The sequence below is a fragment of the Dipodomys ordii genome, unplaced genomic scaffold, assembly GCF_000151885.1.
Source record: "Dipodomys ordii isolate 6190 unplaced genomic scaffold, Dord_2.0 Scaffold37, whole genome shotgun sequence".
Lineage (NCBI taxonomy): Eukaryota > Metazoa > Chordata > Mammalia > Rodentia > Heteromyidae > Dipodomys > Dipodomys ordii.
This window is the reverse complement of record NW_012267253.1, coordinates 935,666-958,009: the sequence shown is the minus strand read 5'-3', so window position 1 is coordinate 958,009 and position 22,344 is coordinate 935,666. Positions and strand designations below refer to the sequence as shown.

At 39.8% G+C, this 22,344-nt stretch overlaps 1 protein-coding gene across 1 annotated transcript in view; it reads left to right on the top strand.

The window, feature by feature from the left end:
• The window catches only part of Dhx57 (DEAH (Asp-Glu-Ala-Asp/His) box polypeptide 57), a 65,349-nt gene that overhangs the window by 6,091 nt on the left and 36,914 nt on the right, over positions 1-22,344 (top strand). Inside the window, exons 3-12 of the mRNA XM_013017895.1 lie at positions 396-554; positions 2,534-2,722; positions 2,964-3,802; positions 6,886-7,064; positions 8,610-8,731; positions 9,836-10,031; positions 10,990-11,114; positions 15,902-16,035; positions 16,480-16,534; positions 18,032-18,237. Coding sequence (XP_012873349.1) covers positions 396-554; positions 2,534-2,722; positions 2,964-3,802; positions 6,886-7,064; positions 8,610-8,731; positions 9,836-10,031; positions 10,990-11,114; positions 15,902-16,035; positions 16,480-16,534; positions 18,032-18,237 — 2,204 coding nt within the window. The remainder of the gene's footprint in view (positions 1-395; positions 555-2,533; positions 2,723-2,963; positions 3,803-6,885; positions 7,065-8,609; positions 8,732-9,835; positions 10,032-10,989; positions 11,115-15,901; positions 16,036-16,479; positions 16,535-18,031; positions 18,238-22,344) is intronic.

Sequence of the window (22,344 nt, the reverse complement as noted above, 5' to 3'; positions counted from 1 at the left end):
AACAAAATCTGATCAATACTGTGGGAAATGGAGACTATTTACATTCATCAACATCTTTTGTAAAATACTTGACAATCCAGTTTATGATGGTAATGTCTGGGGATTCTGAGGAAAGTATAAAAGTTCTGATCACAGGCTGGGAAGGTGGCTCAGTGGTAGAGCGCTTGCTTTGCATGCATGAGGCCCTGGGTTCGATTCCTCAGTACCACATAAACAAAAAGAAGAAAGCCGGAAGTAGCACTGTGGCTCCAGTGGTAGAGCGCTAGCCTTGAGCTGAAGAGCTGAGGGACAGCGCTTACGCCCAGAGTTCAGGCCCCACGACTGGACCCCCCCCCCAAAAAAAAAGTTCTGATCACAGTAAGTGTAGTGTAATTTCAATCTTGTGTCCTTTTCAGACCCAGCAGCAGTAGCACAAGCAAAGGAGAAACACGCCCTAAGTGGAAGCCCAAAGCCAAAGTGGCCCTTCAAACCCTGCATATGACCTCTGAGAATCAAGAGAAAGTAAAAGCTCTTCTGAGAGATCTGCAAGAACAAGATGCAGATGCTGAATCTGAGTAAATTCTTTTATTTGAGTAAATGATTAAGGTAGACATTTGGAGGTGTGAAATCCTAGGGCATTTTTGGAATGCTGTATCAATACAGATCCTGTGATGCCCATATATAGTTGAAGACGAGCCAAGAGAAATACAAAGAATAATGATTTAGCCACAGTGTTAGAGTGAGTTTGTTTTGAGCAATAGTACAGATGGCCTTTTTATCTTTGTTTTTTAAGACAGTACTAGTATGAGTTCAGCAATTGCTTTGATGATAACCTTTCAACTCAAACCTTGAAATTAACAAGTAGACATGTTCTAGGGGCAAGTATTGAGTGGATGAGATGAATGTAAAGATGACACTGGTTATGACCTTCTGCCTCAATGAAGTGGATTTTATCCTTAAGTCACTGTCCCTCTTTTCTGCTTTGCATTTTGGCTCTTTTGTACTATAATTTCTGTTGGAGAAAATTCTTGCTTTCCATTTGCTAGAATTAATAGATAGTTAATCTTGAACAGACAAATTTTTATTCTACCTACAGTCTTTTATTTGTCTTAGATTTAGGAAAAGGGATAATGCAGCAAAGAAAAAAATAGAGAGGTTGGAAGCATGGCTCAGTTGATAGAGCACTAGCCAATGAGCAAAAGTGTCAGGTATCAAGTTGGAGTCACAGTCTCTGACTAAAAAAAAAAGAGAGAGAGAGAGAATTAAAAGTTACACTTAGGAAAAGTAAATATGTTCAACTTTCCTTGAAATCATGTACCTCATTGTTATTGTTTACTTCTGAATTCCTAATGCTAGACATTGTTAATGGTGATTGTGAATTATCAGGTTATAAGTGCCCAATAAATACCTGAGAACATTAAAAAGAAAAGTAAAGACAGCATTTATGAATAAGAAGAAAGAGAGAGGACAGCCAAGGTTTCTGTGAAGAACATAGGCTCTGGGTTCAGACCACTTTGGGTAAAACATCCAGTTGCTCCTTACTATGTAATCCTAGGTAGTTACTGAAATCGTTTCTAAATTTTAGTTAAAACTTGAGTTGAAAAACAGGAATTCCAGTAATATCTGGCAATGTTACTGGGGATGTTAGTATATAAAAGGATTGGTGGAGTGGCTTGAGTTGTAGAACACCTGCTTAAAATAGTATGAGGCCCTAAGTTCAAATCCCAGAGCTGTCCAATAAAATACATAAAACACTTTATAGATCACCTGATCAGTGTTAATTGCCAAGAAACAATTTATATATATATATATATTTATTTATATATATATATGATGTATGGTATATGTAATATATAAATAATAGATTCATTTTATACATATATATACACACACGTATATATAATTTGATAAGATTAAATTAGCAACTGAGCTAGGCACTGGTGGCTCACACCTGTAATCCTGGCAACTCAGGAGGCTGAGATCTAAGGATCATAGTTCAAAGCCAGCCTTGGCAGGAAAGTCCTTAAGACTCTTAACTCTGATTAACCACCAGAAAACCAGAAGTAGAGCTGTTTTTCAAAATGGTAGGCACTAGCCTTAAGCTAAAAAAAAAAACTCAGGAGCAGGACACTGGTGGCTCACACCTGTAATCCTAGCTACTCAGGAGGCTGAGATCTGAGGATTGCAGTTCAAAGCCATTCCGGTCAGGAAAGTCCATGAGACTCTTATCTCCAATAAACCACCAGAAAACGGGAAATGGTGCTGTGGCTCAAGTGGTAGAATGCTAGCCTTGAGCTGAAGAGCTGAGGGACAGCGCCCAGGCCCAAAGTTCAAGCCCACGACCAACAACAACAACAAAAAAAGCTCAGGGACAGCACCCAGGCCCTGAATTCAAGCCTCACAACCAACAGAAAAATAAATAACTTAGCAATTGGAGAGAAGTCAGGAACCCATGTTTCTGGCTTCTTCAATTACATTCTTAGATACTTGCTAAATTTTTCTCTGAAGTAAGTAGAGATGACTGTCTTCTACATGAAAATGTTGCGTTTGCTAGAAGAGGCATTTCTGGGGAGGAGGAAGACGACGAGCCTGATTGCTGTGATGATGAGCAGTATTGGCCAACTGGACAAGAACCATCCCTTGTTCCTGACTGTGATCCCTGGGAGTATACCGACGCAGGCCCAGTAGAGCCTCATATTCCAGAGATTACAGTCTCACCATTTGCAGTGCAAAAACTTTCCAGGTGATTGCTTTTATTATTTATGGGCATTGTGGGAGAATTCAAGGCGAACATTATAAACTCAACTACCCTTCCTTATGTATTGTTTCATTGTACGCTTTCCAGTATTCTTGTAAACTAAGGGGATTTGTGTTATTGGAGATGCCTTTTCAACGTGCATGCCTTATATAGTCATAGTATCACATCATTATTTAAATGAATCTTAATACTTGCATGTTGTTTTTGCCATGTTTGCCCTGGGCAGGTACGGCTTCCACATCGAACGCTGTCAAGCAGCCCTGAGGATTTGTGATGGTGATTTGGGGGCAGCACTAGAACATCTCCTCACTCAGTGTTTTTCAGAGACATTTGGAAAAAGGATGAGGATCTCTGAGGCAGCCAACCATGTGAGCTTGGAAGAGTGTGAGGAGCAGCGGCAGGAAGAGGCACTGGCTCTCAGGTCCATCTGCGGAGAAAAATTTATAGAGAGAATTCAGAACAGAGTCTGGACCATTGGATTGGAACTGGAGTATCTGACCAGTAAACTCTGCAAATCCAAGCAAAAAGAAAGTGCCAAAAATGTACAAGACACTTCGCTGGAAACCTGCAAATTTTACCTCAAAGGAAATTGTAAATTTGGATCAAGATGCAAATTCAAGCATGAAGTGCCCCCAAACCAAATCGTTGGAAGAGCAGAGCAAGTTGTAGATGATTCTCATCTTAATGCTAGTGAAGATACATCTTTTTTATATGAGCTTGAAGTTCGTTTTTCTAAAGAGCACAAATACCCCTACCAAGCTCCTCTTGTAGCATTTTATTCCACCAATGAGCATCTACCTCTGCCCTGTCGTTTACATATTTCTGAGTTCCTTTATGGCAAAGCCTTGACATGTGCCAAAACTTCAGAACCTGTTGTATATTCTTTGATAACTCTTTTAGAGGAAGAGTCAGAAATTGTCAAGTTACTAAAAAATACTCATCACAAGTATAGTGTCCCTCCTGTGAACTTTCTGCCCGTGTCCTGTGGGACCAAGATAAATAATCCTGCCCGTCATAAACCAGTGATTCCAAATAATTCTTTTGTTTCAAATCAGATTTCAGAAGGTATGTAAAGTGTTGATCATTTTAGTTGGGGGAGGCTGGAGGAGGAATTAAGAATGATGGCTTTTGAAGTTGGAACTTCTGAAACTAGGAGCTATCAGTGATATTGAGTGGGTTACTCTGTCCCATGAGAAAGATGGACAAGAATCCTTGACTTGTACTTAGCTTGTCCTAATTGTGTCACTGTGGTGATGCAGAAGTATATTTTAAGTACCAGTACCTTATAGATACTTAAAATATAAGGTACTTCTCAAAAAGTCTGTTTTGTCTAATTTAGGTTTTGATTACTTATTGTACTCTATACTGTGTTCATGCTCTCTGCCTTTAGTATACTCAGCGGCCAAAATTCATCAGAATAGGATTGTATGTGACTCTTGAATCTCTACATTCTTTTTTCTTTCTCTTCTTTGTGTGTGTGTGTGCGCGCGCACACACGCACACATGCACGCGCGTGTGCGCGCTGCTACTGGGGCTTGAACTCTGGGCCTTGAGCCTCTGCTTAGCTTTTTTGCTTAAGGACAGTGTTCTACCACTTGAGCCACACCCTACTCCAGCTCTTTGCTGGTTAATTGGAGAGAAATAGTCTCCTGGACTTTTCAGCCTGGGTTTGCTTTGAACTAAGATGTTCAGATCTTAGCCTCCTGAGTATCGAGAGTTATGGGTAGGAGCCAATAATGCCAGGCCTGAATCTCTACTTTTTTTTTTTTCTTTTTTGGTCAGTTCTGGGGCTTGAACTTTGGGCCTAGGCATGGTCCCTGAGCTCTTCAGCTCAAGGCAAGCACTCTACTACTTGAGCCACAGTGCCCTTCCAGTTTTCTGGTGGTTAATCGAAGATAAGAGTCTCATGGACTTTCCTGCCCAGGCTGGCTTTGAACCGTGATCCTCAGATCTCAGTCTTCTGAGTAGCTAGGATCACAGGTGTGAGCTACCGGTGCCCTGGCTCCTGCAGATTTTTTTTTTCTCAAGGCTAGTACTCTACCACTTGAGCCCCAGCTTCAGTTTAGTTTTTGTTTTGTTTTGTTTTGTTTTTGGTGATTAATTGGAGATAAAGAATCTTGTGAGCTTTCCTACCTGGTCTGGCTTTGACTCATGATCCTCAGATCTCAGTCTCCTAAGTAGCTAGGATCATAGGAGTGAGCCAGCAGCCCCTAGCCTCTACATTCTTAAATAAAGAAATGCTTATGTGGGCTTCTGGCTTTGTCCAGGTCCAGGTTTGTCATGAAGATTCTTACAAATAGGACTCTTCTACCTCCTCCCCCACATTTACAAAGGGGATCTCAAAGTACACCTCCTTTTCAGCTTTCATTAGAGAATACACTCTTACATGTTGCCACCTTTCAGAAAAATAGATGTTCTCATTCTTTCACAAAGGTTTCTAGTGAACTTAGGTAAGGAGGGAGCTGTGACCTAAGCAGTAGATGCTGGACAATTGACTGGATTCTTTACCAGCTGCCTGATTAACTCACATAGCTCCTAGTATATGCAATTCAAATGTGTTCTTTGAGAAAAACAAATGCATTTTTTGTTTGTTTGTCAGTCATGGGGCTTGAACTCTGGACCTGGGCTCTGTCCCTCAGCTCTTCAGCTCAAGGCAAGCACTCTACCACTTGAGCCACAGCGCCACTCTAGTTTTCTGGTAGTTAATTGGCCTAAGAGTCTCACAGACTTTACTGCCCGGGCTGACTTTGAACCTCAGTCCTCAGATCTCAGCCTCCTTAGTAGCTAGGATTACAGACATGAGCCACCAGTGCCAAGCTACAAATGTGTATTTTTTAAAACAGCATTCTTGATACATCCTTTTTTTTTTTTTTGGTCCATCATGGAGCTTAAACTCGGCCTGGGCTCTGTCCCTGCGCTCTTCAGCTCAAGGAGAGTGCTCTACCACTTGAGCCACAGCCACTTCCGGTTTTCTAGTGGCTTATTGGAGATAAGAGTCTCATGGGCTTTCCTGCCGGGCTGGCTCTGAACCTCGACCCTCAGATCTCAGCCTCCTGAGTAGATAGGATAACAGGCATGAGCCACCGGTGCCCGGCGATACATCCTTTTAAAGTATATAATTTAATGGTTTTGATTATATTTTCAGAGCTATATAATCATTACTATTACCCAATTCCAGAATATTGTTGTCCACCCCTACTCAGCCCTAGACAACTTGTATTCTATAGTCTTGCTGTACATTTGCCTAGTTTGGCCATTTCATAGAAGTAGAATTATACAATAAGTTCCTTTTTGTGGCTGGATTCTCTCATAATAATGCTTTCAGGGTTCACTCATTTCATCTCATGTATTTTAGTACTTCACTCCTTTTTTTCTTCTTCTTTTTGTCATGGGTCTTGAACTCTGGGCCTGGGCGCTGTACCTTAGCTCTTCAGCTCAAGACGAGCGCTCTACCACTTGAGCCACAGTGCCACTTCTGGTTTTCTGGTGGTTAATTGGAAATAAGAGTCTCACAGACTTTTCTGCCCAGGCTGGCTCTGAACTGCAATCCTCAGCCTCCTGAGTAGCTAGGAGGCTCAATTGTGTTGCTCAATTCTTCATTTAATAGTCATTTGGTTGTTCTATATCACTGAATTTGGGGAAGATTTTCAAATAATAGGAACATTCAGTAATAATTTTTTGAGTGTTAATTCCTTTATTTTTTTTTTTTATTTTTGTGTAGTACTGGGGCTTGAACTCAGGGCCTTGTGCTTGTCTATTTTTGTTGTTGTTTTTCTCAAGGCTGGCATTCTACCTTTTGAATCACACCTCTATTTCCAGCTCTTTTGCTAATTAATTAGAGATAAATGTCTCAAGGATATATCTGCCTGAGATTCCTAGATTTCAGTCTCTCGAGTAGCTAGGATTACAGATGTGAGCCACTGGCCCCACCTAATATTTTGTTTTAACTTAACAGAACTTCTTATACTTGAGTAAAGCTTATTTGAAGATCCATTTTAAGTTCTGGAGTAGTAGTATGAGTAGTAGTAGTAGTATTGAAATAAAAATCTGCTTTCCTCCAACTTCAAATTTTTCTCCATTTTATGATGTTTTTACCTTGTTATTTTGTTACTACTTACCTGAAAGTGTTCTCTTCTGTTCCCTTCAAGTTGAAAAAGAATCAGAAGTGGAGCAGGAAGCAGAGGAGGATGAAGGTCCCTCCTCAGTTGTAGTGGAGAATGAAAGCTATGTGAACCTTAAAAAAAAGATTTCTAGGAGATATGACTGGCAGGCAAAGTCAGTACATGCTGAGAATGACAAAATCTGCAAGCAGTTTCGTATAAAACAGGTACTCATCAATGTCTGCATGAAAGAATCAGGAATTTAGGAGGCTTTGGCTACCTTCTGTTTTGTTTTTGGTTTTCTTTCATCTTGAAAGACTAACCCCCTTCCCCTCTTTCTTTCCCTTCCCTTTCCCTGTTCTATTCTTTGCTTTCCCCTTCCCCTTGTATGCACAGCAAACTTGAGTGCATATACTAAGTGATTTTGGGAAATCTCTCAACTGGTAAATATCTAATGTACATGTATACCAAATATTCTCAGATTCATGCCTTTTATACTGTTACAGAAAATCTGATACGTAGAAGGAAAATTTATACTGTGATTAGAGAATCATTGTCAAAAAGGGGGAAAATCAGGAGGGACTCATACCCTATTTCAAAGGATCACAGGATAAATAATATACCTAAGATCATTAAATGATGACATTAAATGATAACATAGGTTCTAGCTAGATCTCTGGTTCCAAAGTCCATACTGTTTTCAACTCATCTGCATGAAGACTATTTTAAAAGAAACCATATGTGAATTGTGAAGGCACAGTTGAATGTAGGACAAAGTAGGTAACTTTTTCAAAAGTCAAGGTGACTGATATATCCATAAACTCAAACGTATCATTTCTTTGTGTTGGGGACATTCAAAGTACCTTCTTTTAGCCATTATAAAATGTGTAAGTAGCATCAGTCATAGTTACTCTACTATGCTATAGAGCATTGGGAGTTACTCTTCCTTTCCAACTATACCCATCCATACTCCTTAACCATTCTTTGTCCCTTCCTCCTTCATAACTTCATCACATAATACAATGTTTAGAATATTGGTCACTAGATATGAAACCTAAAGAACCACTTAATTTGTGATTTAAGAAAAATCTGATATTATGTATCTCCTAATCACCTTTGGCAATTTTTTTTTATTTATTTAGTTCCAGTACTGGGAATTGAACTCAGAGACCTTAGCTTTTTTTCTCAAGGTTGGCATTCTACCACTTGAACTAGATAGCTACACTTTTGGCTTTTTGTGTTTAATTGGAGATAAGAGTCTCATGGACTTTCCTGTCCTTGCTAGTTTTGAACCGTGATCCTTAGGTCTTAGCCTTCTAAGTAGTTGATTTTAAACTTCAACTAGTTGACTAAAACAAATACAGTTCCTTGGTAACACTCCACATTTCAACCCTTACGTGGCTAGGGGTTGTTCTATTAGACAGCACAGATGTGGACCGTTACCTTGAGTACAGAAAGTTCTTTCAGACAGTTCTGATATAGTGCTTGTAAGGAAGAGCTGGCTGGAGGTTGCTAAGCAAGAGGGGTTTATTACATTTCTAAGATCTTTCCGTTTAATCAGATATGGGAAAATCAACCAGATTCTGTAGCAAATCTCATTGATTGAGGAGCCAGCCTTCTCATTAAAGCCATCAGCATCCAGTTTTGACAAATCTCTGCCATCTCTCTGAGAACAAATTGTCAAAAAGCAGAAAGGATGCAAGCTAACTTCAGGATTCTGTGAAAGCTAATGAAAAGTAACTAAACTGATGCATTATCCTTGATTTTACTAGGCTTCCAGGCAGTTCCAGTCAATTCTGCAAGAAAGACAATCACTCCCTGCTTGGGAAGAAAGAGAAACTATTCTGAAATTGCTGAGCAAGCACCAAGTGGTCGTCATAAGTGGTATGACAGGGTGAGAAAGTAATTTATTTCAAATAAGGTTTCCATTCTATGAACATGACATCTACATTGATAACTATAGCCAGATCCAATTTAGAGAACGTAAAACAAAACCCAGAAATTCATCTAGGAATTTATAGACTTGTATCCTTCTACCTTGAGACATTTTTTTGTGTGTGTGAGAATACCATACAGAGGAGTTACAATTACATGGGCAAGATAACGAGTACATTTCTTATCAAGCATTGTTGCCTCCTCTTCTTTGTTTCCCCTTCTCTTTCCTTTCCATACCCCCCTTTCCCCCCATGAGACAATTTTTTTTTAAGGCAAGTGATCTAGCTACAGACTTTGACAAGGCCCATTTTTAATTTAAAGCACCATTCTAAAATATTTAACTTCAAAGCTTTTTTTTTCTCTTGCATAACTTAAGGTTCTTTTTTTTTTTCCTGTTTCACATTTCTGTAGTATATAAGTTTATTTAGCAGGGGCATGTTTCAGGCTTAATTTCTTTATTCAAGAGTACACAATTATACTCATTGCCTTACTCAAGTAACTGTAACTCCTGTGTACAGCATCTTTACAATTAAAAAAAAAAAAGAGTACACATTTAGGACTGGGAGTGTGACCAAAGCATGAGGCCATAAGTTCAAACCACAGTACTGTAAAAAAGAAAAAAAAGCAACCCAATTTATAAGTTATAATTGTTCCCATACTCACTAATCTAATGCTCTTGTATCTTCTAGTTTCTTTTTAGCCCCAGTACAGTTACAGCCAAAACAATACATATAAAAGGAAAAAAATATGGACATATTAAAAATCATAATATTCCCTTTTCCTTAGGATTCGTTTGTAGAGTTCACATTTCTAGAGGCATTTATACATTTTTATCTTATTCCGTTCAAGTATCCCAATTTTATAAATTGGTCTGTTATTTAGTCTATTACTTGATTGCTCTATTAACCTGAGTACAAGTTCCTCGAATTTAGTAGGCCTAGCGTTAAGTAGATGGGCAGTTAGATGAAGCAAACTTACTCTAGTTAGCTTTAGCACTCCTCATTGCCTGTGTTAACTAGCCCTTGAAAACTTCATTTTAGGACTCATTTGTTTTGACATACAGATGTGGGAAAACCACACAGATTCCACAGTTTATTCTGGATGATTCTCTGAATGGGCCACCTGACAAGGTGGCAAACATCATCTGTACCCAACCCCGACGAATCTCTGCCATCTCAGTCGCTGAACGTGTAGCTAAGGAAAGAGCAGAAAGGGTGGGTCTGACCGTGGGCTACCAGATCCGGTTGGAAAGTGTCAAGGTCTGTATGTCTGCTTATATCCTTGTAATAGCGATGGAAAGTTTTTACATACAAAGAATTTAAGGGTCCGGAGATTTGTGGGAAGTTTAGAATATATGTATTTAGGATGTTTTTTGTTTTTGTTTTTTTGATGCCGATACTGGGATTGAACTCAGGTCAGGTCTGGGTGCTGTCCCTGAGCTGTTTTACTCAAGGGTAGCATTCTTCCACTTGAGCTACAGCTCCATTTCCAGCTTTTTTGGTGGTTAATTAGAGATAAGAGTCTCATGGACTTTCCTGTCCGGACTGGCTTCAAGCCATGATCCGCAGATACTGGCCCCCTGAGTAGCTAGGGTTACAGGCATAGTCACCAGCGCCTAGCTCACATTCAGGATGTTTTAAACTAATGACCACCTTCAGTAGGATTGAAATCCCCTTAGAAATATCTTAATACCCATGAACTGTCCCCTGTATAACTAATGTAAGCTAATAAAGGAAAAGCTAAAAAAGAAGTAGGAAAATAATGCTATAGAAATGAAAGAAAAGAAAGGAAAGGGGAGGGAGAGAAGGAAGGAGAGAGAGATCTACCTTTTAGTAACCAGAACTGGCAGTTAAATAAACCTATAGTCTTCATTTAAAAAGAAAAATATTTTGATACACAAACTTGATTATATCAAGTTTTTGTTATAAAGGTTTTTTATCTTTTATTAGGGACAGATTTTGAACTGCTTTTATCACTCACTGTTTTAAATACTTTATGAAATTTTTGGAATGGTTTTATGAGAATGTTAAATCTTGCTATGAAGCAGAAAAGATTTTATTGTTGTCACCCACAAGAAGCTAGATCCTTTATGTTGTTTCATATTAAATAGAACTATTGGTGTTTTAATATCCTTTATACCTAACCATTCAGAATAGTTTACTAGTTTATGAATTTTCAAAAATCCCATTGATGCTTGACATTTCCCTTTTCTGTCAGTCCTCAGCCACCAGACTGTTGTACTGCACCACAGGAGTGCTGTTAAGAAGGCTGGAAGGGGATACAGCTCTGCAAGGAGTCACACACATCATTGTTGATGAAGTTCACGAGAGGACAGAAGAAAGGTAATAAGGTGCAGGTCCTCCCCAGTGAACTCCCACACTTGTAAAATGAAGAGATGGCTGAAAAAAAATTTTGTTCTGCTTCCAATTGAGTTTCTTAGAGTTTACAATGATAATTTGCCAGAGGGCAGGCTAAGTTTGAGAAGAGGAACTGCTTTCTTGTCTCTAACACTAGCAGAGTTACATCACGTATCAAGTGTCCATCACTAGGAGAGTCATCTTACTAGATGGAGTCATCCCATTGGATTCAAAGAGATACCTCATTTTTTTGTTTATCATGCTGAGCTAAGACTTGTACTTATTAGGAATATGCTATCGCTGATGGATTGACCAATATGTACTTCCTTCTTTGTTCTTTGTCCTTCAGTCAACATTCATTCATATATTTATTGAGTCTGTATTAAATGCCAAGTGGTGGATTAGTTTCTAGACTATAAGGGTGAATTAGTATATATAATTCTGTCTCATTGCTGGCAGTATGTTAGGAAACACAAAAGCCAACCAAGTAAGCAATAAAATAAGCAATTATAACTAAGTATTTGGAAAGAATAAACAGGATGCTGCATTTAGAGGGAAAGATCCATAAAATGGTCAGAGACCGTATCTCTGAAGAGATGACATTTACATTGAAAACTGAACTGTGTAGGAAATCAGAACAAGGAAAGCAACTGTGATCTACCATGAGAAAGCGAGGTGAGTCAGGGACTAAAGGAAGGCCATTGAGGCTTCTGTGCAGTGAATGAAACCTAAAGTTACAGATGGCAAAGTAGGATCCAAGTCTTATAGGATCTTGGACGGATAATGTCTTATCCACAGATAGTGAAGCATCTTGGTTTTATTTTAACTGTACATAGATGATATTGATCATAGTTTGTTGTGTGGATTGTGCCCTGGTGGAGTGAAAAAAACAGTAGCAAAAGAGTGAATATCCTAGGAAAGTAGCATTTCCCCCAGAATACTATTATTATAAATATCTTGAAACAAAAAAAAAGTAAAGTTGGCACAGATAATGCAGCAGAAAATGGCTACTTATAAAACTTTTTTTTAAAAAAAGCAAATTAGCCGGGCGCCAGTGGCTCACACCTGTAATCCTAGCTACTCAGGAGGCGGAGATCTGAGGATCATGGTTCAAACCCAGCCCAGGCAGGAAAGTCCGTGAAACTCTTATCTTCAATAAACCACCAGAAAACTGGAAGTGGCGCTGTAGCTCAAGTGGTAGAGCACTAGCCTTGAGCTGAAGAGCTGAGGGACAGTGCTTAGGCCCAGAGTTCAAGCCTCACGACCAATTAAAAAAAAAAAGCAAATCAACTTGAAGAGAGGATTTAGCTAATAAGATCTATAGCCAGAAGACTAAAAGAAGAAGTTAAAAACACTAATACCTTAGTAAATAAGAAATGTGAATTAATTAGAAACTAAAGAAAAAAGACTTAGAATCTGAGCACCAGTGGCTCATACCTGTAATCCTACCTACTCAGGAGGCTGAGATCTAAGGATCATGGTTCAAACCCAGTCTGAGCAGGAAAGTCTCTGAGACTCTTTTGAAAGTGTATTTGGTGCTGTGTCTTATGCCTGTAATCCTAGCTATTCAGGAAGCTGATATCCGAGGATCAGGGTTCAAAGCCAGGCTAGACAAGAAAGTTTGTCAGACTCATCTCAAGTTAACTACCAGAAAACTGGGAGTGACGCTTGGGGACAGTACCCAGGCCCCATGTTCAAGTCCCACAACTGACCAAAAAGAAAAACAACCAAGGCACCAGTGGCTCACACTTGTAATCCTAGCTACTAAGAAGGCTGAGATCTGAGGATCTCAGTTCAAAGCCAGCCCGGGCAGGAAAATCTGTGAGACTCTTTTCTCCAATAAACCACCAGAAAACCGGACGTGACGCTGTGGCTCAAGTGGTAGAGTGCTACCCTTGAGCTGAAGAGCTCAGGGACAGCGCTAGGCCCAGGGTTCAAGACCCACAAAACAACAAACATGTTTTTAGACCTTTTTTTTTTCCTTACACAAATGATATATTTGTTTTGTAAATTAATGAATATTCAGTGGATGCTTAGTGTCCCAGGCATTGTTGAAAATTAATGCACAAAGTAGATCAGAATCCTTGTCTTGGCAAAGCATACATTCTAATGTTTAACCAAGGTAAATAAGTAAAATAAGTGCTAAAAAGAAAATATAACCCAGGCACTGGAGGGGATGTGGATAGAAGGGAACTTTATTGCATTGTTGGTGGGAGTGTAAACTTGTTCAACCACTTTGGAAAGCAGTATGGAGGTCCCTCAAAAGACTCCACATAGAGCTCCCCTATGACCCACAAATGTTTACAAACAAGACCATACTAAAGCTACCAGCACAACTATGTTTATTGCAGCATTATTTGCCATAGCTAAGATATGGAACCAACCCAGATGCCCCTCAGTAGATGAAATGGATCAAGAAAATGTGGTATATATACACAATGGAATTCTATGCCTCCATCAGAAAGAATGACATTGCCCGATTTGTTAGGAAATGGAAAGACTTGGAAAAAATTATATTAAGTGAAGTAAGCCAGGCCCAAAGAAACATAGTCCCCATGGTTTCCCTTATTTGCAATAACTAGTATATGTCTGAGACAAGCAGAAAAGGTCAGATAAGTTGATGTTAGGTGAAATGAACCCCAAGATAAGTATTCAAATGTTTTTTTCTTTCATGCGATTGTTTCTAACATATTTATAAGGTGATTTCTTTGTTGCTTTGTATGTCCCTCCCCCACAGTATAACCCCCGCTTTTACTGTATTTGATGTTGGTATAATTTGTGGAGGGGAAGGAAAAAAAACAAGCTATTTAAATAGGGATACAGGTGGACCCATTGCAACAATGAGATATGCAAGTCTTTATATCGAAAAAACGAACTTTACAACTTTGGCTGGGATGGGGGGGAAGTATGGGGGAAGGAGTATGGGGGGGGTGAGATGGGATAGGAAGGGGAAACAAAGGAGAAGGCAACAATGCTTGATAAGAAATGTACCCACATAAGCAAAAAGAAAAAATCCAGAAGTGGCGCTGTGGCTCACGTGGTAGAGCGCTAGCCTTGAGCTGAAGAGCTAAGGGACAGCGCCCAGGCCCAGAGTTCAGGCCCCATGACCAGACCCAAAAAAAAAAAAGAAAGAAAGAAAGAAAAAGAAATGTACCCATTATCTTGCCCATGTAATTGTAACTCCTCTGTACGGTATTTTCGCAATAAAAAAAAAACAGGCACTCGTGGCTAATGCCTCTAATGCTAGCTATTCAGGAGACTGAGATCTGAGGATCACTCCTCAGATCCTGAAAGGAAAGTCTTGAGACTCTTATCTCTATTTAACCACCAGAAAACTGAAAGTAGAGCTGTGGCTCAAAGTGGTCAAATGCTAGCCTTGAGCCAAAGAGCTCAGGGACAGCACCCAGGCCCTGATTTCAAGCCCCATGACCCACCAAGAAAAGAAAAGAAAGAAAATGTAAGGGATTGGAAGCATGGATCAGTTGGTAGAGCGCTAGCCAATGTGCAAAAACATCAGGCACTAAGTTTGAGTACCATTCTCAAAACAAAAGAAAATAAAAAGCAGGAGAAAAGCAATGTGACGTGCAAAGGTGGCAGAAGGACACTTGAAATTGAAGATAACTAAGGAAGGCCTGCTGAAAAGATAGCTTTTTTTTTGACACCTTAAACATTGGTTTATTTCAAGTACTGTAACAAATCTTTGCAGTCAGACTCTTGCTGCTATGCTGCTTTTACAACAACAGTTACTTATTTATATCCTTCAAAGCAGGCGTTTATCCTGATATAACAAAAAAGCAAATACGATTTCTTAACACACACACACACACACACTACATCTGACTTTCATGATTTCTTAAACATAGACTTAATTTCAAGTACTAGAACAAGTTTATATTCAGCATCTTGATGGTCTCCTTTTTTATAAGTGTAATTACCTAATGCTTTCAAATCAGGCAGTTGAAAAGATACCTTTTGAGTAAAGGACTTGAAGGACTCAAGGGAGCTACCTATGTGGATGGCTGGGATTAATGATGTGTACAAAGGTCTTAGATGCATGCTTCAGGGATAGCAAGAGCATTGTGCTGGAACTGAACGAATGAGGGGAAATCAGTAGGAAATTAGTGTCAATATTAGACCTTGTCATATAGAGCCTTATTAAGGACTCTAATGAGAAATCATTGAAAACTTTTGAGTAGATGAGTAGCATGATCAGATTGACATTTGAGCAAAGTTATTGGCTAACCTCATTGAGAAGGTTTGATGGAAGAGACCACTTTACAGTATTGATGTTCTGTAGCATGCATTATTCCCCACTTTGGGTCTTTTTCTTCTTTCCCCCTCATCAGTATGTCTTAGAGATGTTTTATGTCACTATCTAGAACTGTGTCTTAATCTTTTTATCTGCCTCATGTTATTCCACAGACTGGATAATATTATTAACCATTTCCCAGTTGACTAGCATTTAGATAGTTTCTGTTGTTTTACAAATACTGCTGTACTGAAAAATCTTTGTACCTATGTACTTACAGATATTAAGAAGTAGATCAATATGTTAATAATAAATCCCTGTTGGTATTTTATCCCAAGCCAATTGGGATTGCACTGAGTTTAGGGAAAGGATATCTTTATAATAGTAAATGGCACATATTTCTGAGAGTTACAGGGTTTTTTCTACCTATAGGTCTTATATATTCCCCACTCCAAAAAATATGAAAGTTATTATTTTTTGTATATTGGATTTGCTTGATCCTCATCTCTCTTACTTCCTTTAGCGACTTCTTGCTGCTGGTTTTAAAGGATATTGTGCTGCAGAGGCCAACTCTTCAAGTCATCCTGATGAGTGCTACTCTAAATGCTGAGCTCTTTTCTGAATATTTCAATTCCTGTCCAGTTATTACTATACCAGGTGAGTAAATATATGTCTATTATTCTAACAAGCCAATATTATTATTGTAGAGTTCATTTGAGACATAAATTAATGGGTTCTTATGTCTTTTTCTGGAGTGGATTGATTTAAAATAAATAAAACCATCACTATATAATATAGTTGATAAAGATGGTAATACATCTATTTTTCAGGAGATTGATATTTTTATTACTTCTTAGAAAATGCCTTGGTCCACAATCCATTGTGCTTAACATCAAAGTATGTATTTCTAGTAGCAATATGCAAGAAAAGAGAAACTATGTCTATCTATTAATTCTCCACCCACTTCTAGAGTAGGTTGAACAAAAAAAATAATACCTTATTATGACAAACTTTGTTTGCAGAGAATTTTACATATAATAAAGTATTCAAGATTGTGTAATGGATCTTCTGAGGCTTTTCTGTTTCTTTTTATATTTCTAGGTCGCACATTTCCTGTTGATCAATTTTTTCTGGAAGATGCAATAGCTGTGACAAGGTAAGGAAGATGTTACTTAAGGTACAGCAAAAAATCTTTGCACTAGCTAGGCGCTGGTGGCTCACGTCTGTACCTCAGGAGGCTGAGAAAGCCAGCCCTGGCAGGAAAGTCTGTAAAGCTCTCCAATGACCACTAGAAAACCAGAAGTGGCGCTGTGGTTCAAATGGTAGAGCGCTTGCCTTGAGCTGAATACAGGGGACAGCACCTAGACCCAGAGTTCAAGCCCCATGATCAACAAAAAAAAATATTTGAGCTGAAGGCTGGCGTTCTACCACCTAAACAAACAAGCAAAACAAGCACAAGACTATTGAAACCCCAGTACAGGGGGAAAAATACAATTAACATGTCCAATACAAAGTGGAATTTGGAGCTAGAGGTATGGCTCAAGCAGTTATAGCCCCTGCCACCCAAGTATGAGGACCAGAGTTCAAACCTCAGTACTGCTAAAAAAAAAATCTTTGAGCCGGGCGCTGGTGGCTCATGCCTGTAATCCTAGCTACTCAGGAGGCTGAGATCTGAGGATCGCGGTTCAAAGCCAGCCCGGGCAGGAAAGACCGTGAGACTCCTATCTCCAATAAACCACCAGAAAACCGGAAGTGGCGCTGTAGCTCAAATGGTAGAGCACTCACCTTGAGCTGAAGAGCTGAGGGACAGCGCCCAGGCCCAGAGTTCAAGCCCCACGACCGACAAAAAAAAATCTTTGAAAACAATTATAATTTACTTACAGTGTTCCAGGATATTAATACGTGTATTATCTTGTAACTTTTCTCTTTGAGCATTTTGTCTTCCCTTTTTTTTCTGCAAGCAAACTACCAATATTTAAATCATCCCCCTCCTTAACTATAATTCTGGCAAGTACTTTAATCTGGCACTCAATCATATCATGAGTAAAATGGGCTTTTTATTATTTACTACTTTCAGCCAAGCACTTGTTCATGCCTGTAATCTTAGCCACTCAGGAGGCTGAGACACGAGGATCACAGCTCCAAACCAGTCTGGACAGGAAAAATCCATGAGACCCTTATCTCCAATTAACCACCAAAAAACCAGAAGTGGAGCTGTGGCTCAAGTAGTAGAGCACCAGCCTTGAGAAATTTAAAAAAATAAGGAACAGCATCCAAGCCCTGAGTTCAAGCTCCAGTACTGTCACCAAAACAAAGAAGAAATTAAAATGAGGTATTACTGAGGATCCAGCTTTAATGTATTTTCTGAATGACCATCGTTTTTCCTGGATAGTGTTTTTCTCCAAATTCTTACCTGATCTTCTAGGTAAAAACCAAAACATCCTCCGTGCAGTGTATTTGTAACCAGAAATAGGGTACATCCAACAGAATCGTGGACTGGGGGAAAATAACCTGAGTAGCACAGAAACAGCAGTGTTCTGTCAAATGAGCAAGTGAAGCAGCTGAATGCCATTGCTCCTTGCCAGCAGAACCCCCCCATCCCCCCCCCGCCCCACACACACCACACAGTCCTGTCTTGCTCTTCCTTCCTCAGATATGTGTTACAAGATGGGAGCCCATATATGCGTTCCATGAAACAGATTTCAAAGGAGAAACTTAAAGCAAGGCGCAACAGAACTGCCTTGGAAGAAGTGGAGGAAGACCTGAGACTGTCGCTTCACCTCCACGATGAGGATTCTGTCAAAGACGCAGTGCCAGATCAACAGTTAGACTTCAAGCAGCTCTTGGCTCGCTATAAAGGTAATGTGTTTCTGGGAGAATATTATAGCCATGATGAATATTGCAAGTGCTTTTTCCACATGATCTAGAAGAAGAAAAATGGGATTTTTAGGCTGGATGTTAGCGGCTCACTCCTCTGATCTTAGCCTCTCAGGAGACTGAGATCTGAGGATTGCAGTTGGAAGCCAGCCTGCTCAGGAAAGTCTGGTAGACTCTGTTAGATTAAATATTACGACATTTCTAAAGGTGTACCCTGTGCTGAGCATTTGATTAATGTGGTTAGGTGCTCCCTCCTGTGCCAGACTCCTCTCAGCTACTCTTTATTTCTGTGTAGTCTTCTATCCACATATGCTTGTTTCTGTGTGGTCTTCTATCCACATAGGCTGGCATGAGATCAAAGAAACTCTAAGGTTACTAGTTGCCTTCTTCCTTCCAGCTTAGACCACAGACAGGTAGCTTGCAGCTGCCCTTCCTGCTCCTTTCCAGCCCTGTTCCTCTTAGTCCTTCCATCAAAGAATGCTTACCTCCCTTTCACACATAAGAGCCTTTGACCTGTTTCTGCTTCTGAAAGAAAAAAGGCCAATGAGTTTTCCTTTCCTCTACCAAAGGCAGTTGTCAGTCCTGGATGGGGAATGGCAGTCATCCAGGAGTTAGGGCACTAGCCATTGTTCTGTGTTAAAGAAGATATTCTGAGTTCTCTTAACATATTTCACTTAACTCTTCCCAGTGTCCCAAGGTATAAGGCTGGAAAAATAGACTTGTTTCTTATAGACCTGGGTTCAACTCTCAGAGTTCTCCTAAATGAGCTACATGCTCACACCCATGCCTCGGCTTCTTTATTATCTGTAAAGTAGAGGTCTTTAGAGGACTGACTGAGATAATACAAACCCACAGTTCCACTGCCTAGCCAGCTAAGTACAGATTTGTGATTCTAATTTTAATGCATCCGAACTTAAAATTTCTGATCTTTCTGTATATCACATCAGCTAACTATTCAATTCCTTATTAAATTGTAGAAAAGGAAAATCCTTTTCTTTCTCTTTCAAAATTTCAGTTTTAAATAATTATGGGAGGGCTGGGATGTAGCTCAGTGGCAAAGCGCTTGCCTAGCAAGCGCAACGTCCCGGGTTCGATCCCCAGTACCAAAAAAGAAAAGACAAAAAATAATAATAATAATAATTATGGGAGAATCTAAGCTTTTTTTTTTTTTTTTTTGGTGGTGATGGGGGCTGAACTCTGGTCCTAGGCACTGTCCCTCAGCTCTTCAACTCAAAGTTAGTGCCCTACCACTTGAGCCAGAGTGCCACTTCCAGCTTTTTTCTGCTTATGTGGTGCTGAGGAATTGAACTGAGGCCCTCATGCTTGTGAGGCAAGCACTCTACCACTGAGATCCACATTTTTAATTTCAAGCACAGAGTTTTACAAATTGAGAAAGTATCTCTGGGGGCTGGGAATGTGGCTTAGTGGTAGAATGCTTGCCTAGCGTGCATGAAGCCCTGGGCTAGATTCCTCAGTACCACATAAACAGAAAAGGCTGGAAGTGGAGTTATAGCTCAAATAGAGTGCTAGCCTTGAGCAAAAGAAGCTCAGGAACAGTGCCCAAGCCCTGAGCTCAAGCTCCAGGACTAGCAAAAAAAAAAAAAAAAAATTTTTAAGAAAAAAGAAAATATCTCTGGGACCTAATCTCTGAGGAAAGAGAACGAAGGAGTTGAAGTTGGAAAAGATAGCTCTGCTTGTAGCTTCTCCTAGACTGGTATAAAACTCTTGGCATCAAGTGATCTTCCTACCTCAGCCTTGCTTAGTTTTTTCTGAGCTTCTTACCTTTGATCTAGGTGATCTGTATTCTTTTACCTTTCAGAAAATTAACCCATTTTCCTAGCTCACTTTTGAATAATATCATAGAGGGTTTTTGTTTGTTTGGTTGGTTCTTTTTTTTTTAAGTCAAATGGACCAGGTACAGGTGGCTCATACCTATAATCTTAGCTACTCAGGAAGCTGAGATTTGAGGACCACGGTTCAAACTGTGAACTATGATCTCAGCCTAGGCAAGGAAGGTCTGAGACTGTTACCTCTAGTTAACCATGAAAAAAGGCCAGAAGTGGAGCTATAGCTTAAGTAGTAGAGTGCTATCCTTGAGCAAAAAAAAGCTCAAGGACAATGCCCAGGCCCTGAGTTCAAGTCCTAGGATTAGCACCAAAAAAAAAAAAAAGCTAACTGATAGAAGGGGTGAAATTGACCAAGAAGCATTGTACTTATAACCTGGCTTAAGAAAGTGCACCCCTAAGCCTGGCACTGGTGGCTCACACCTATAATCCTAGCTACTCAGGAGGCTGAGATCTGAGGATTGCGGTTCAAAGCCAGCCTGGGCAGGAAAGTCCGTGAGACTCTTACCTCCAATAAACCACTTGAAAACTGGAAGTGGTGCTGTGGCTCAAGTGGTAGAACACTCGCCTTGAGCTGAAAAGCTGCAGCACCCAAGCCCAGAGTTCAAGCCCCACGACCGACCAAAAAAAAGAAAAAAGAAAAGAAATTGCACCCCTTTGTACAGCTACTTGATAATAATAATCTTTTGGAAAAGTTAAATGTTTTAAGTATATTTGATTAGCTAAAGTATCAAACAATGAAAAAAGTAACTCTTTTTGCTCTGTTTATTTGCAGTTCTCTGGAGTTTATTTCTCCTTTTTGAAAAGTCTAGCTCTCTGAAATCTTGGGCAAAGAAAAGTTGTCGCTGCTCTGCCTTGCATATCCAGCCACACCCTTGTTTGTGTGGCCTAGTTCTTCCTCTCTCTCTCTCTTTTTTTTTTTTTTGGTCGGTCCTGGACTTGGTTATTCTCTCTCAGCACTTCAACTTAAGGCGAGCACTCTACTGCTTGAGCCAAAGCACCACTTCCAGTTTTCTAGTGGTTCATTGGAGATAAGAGTCTCACGGACTTTCCTGTCCAGGCTGGCTTTGAACCATGATCCTCAGATCTCAGCCTCCTGAGTAGCTAGGATTACAGGTGTGAGCCACCAGTGCCCTGCTTCCTTTCTCTCTTTTTGCACAGCAGGATTCCTTTTCCCAGAGCAACACTTTAGAAAGGTGCTTTTGCTCATCTTCAGACATTTCAGCATCATACAGGAAGTTTCCCTTCCTCAGAACCTCAATACTGATGATAGAGCTTTTGTTCCAAGTAGACTGTAGTAAGGATAATGGGCAGTCTTTGGAGAGTATGTTGCCCCAAGGATATACTGTTTTTAGAAAGAGTTGAGGCTTATGGAACAAGCAAAGAACTTTTACTAAGACCTCAATGAATTAGAAGGTGATTGTAGTCCCTTAAACTCAGGGTCTGTGGATGGATTTCAGGAGTGTGGGGGAAGCCCTTAAAGTTGCATGAACTTTTTAAGAGGATCCATATCTTTTCTCATTTCCTCAAAAGAACCTAAAATTTGAATCATTATACAAAGATGCTAGCAAAAAACAAAACAAAAATGCTGTGGTCTCTTCATTTATTTCCATGGTAATTGTTGCCTGGACTTCCAGCTAATGTGACCAGTGATTTGATTTAACTGAGAAGGAGTTTCTTAAATATATCTGACTTTGAATTTTGTGTATAGAGCCTAAACTTTCAGTAAGTATGGGATAATGAAAGAGTGAAAAGAAGGAAGACAAAAGTTTTAACGAGAGTAGGAACCTAATCTTTGGATTATTGTTCAAGAAAAAGGCACTTACCCGCAATCACTCATGAGGCTAGAGTTCAAGTGCCAGTGGCTCACACCTACTATAGTCCTGATTACTCAGGAAGCTGAAAATGGGAGGTTCCTGGTTCCAGGCCAGCCCAAGCAGAAAAGGTTCACAAGATTCCTTCTCAGCCTGTATCTGGTATGTGTATAAGCCTGTCATCCTAGCTTCATTGGAGGCCAAGAGCAGGAAGTTCCAGGGCAGCATAGGCAGAAAAGTCTGTGGGTATCTGTCTCAGCAAAAGAAGTTGGGCATGGTGGTCTGCACCTGTTATGGGGAGTCTATAAAATAGAGTGGTGGTCAGACCTATCGCCATCTAATCTTCGATAAGGGAGCTAAAACAATAGAATGGAAGAAAGACAGCCTCTTCAGTAAATGGTGCTGGCAAAATTGGTTAACTACATGTAGAA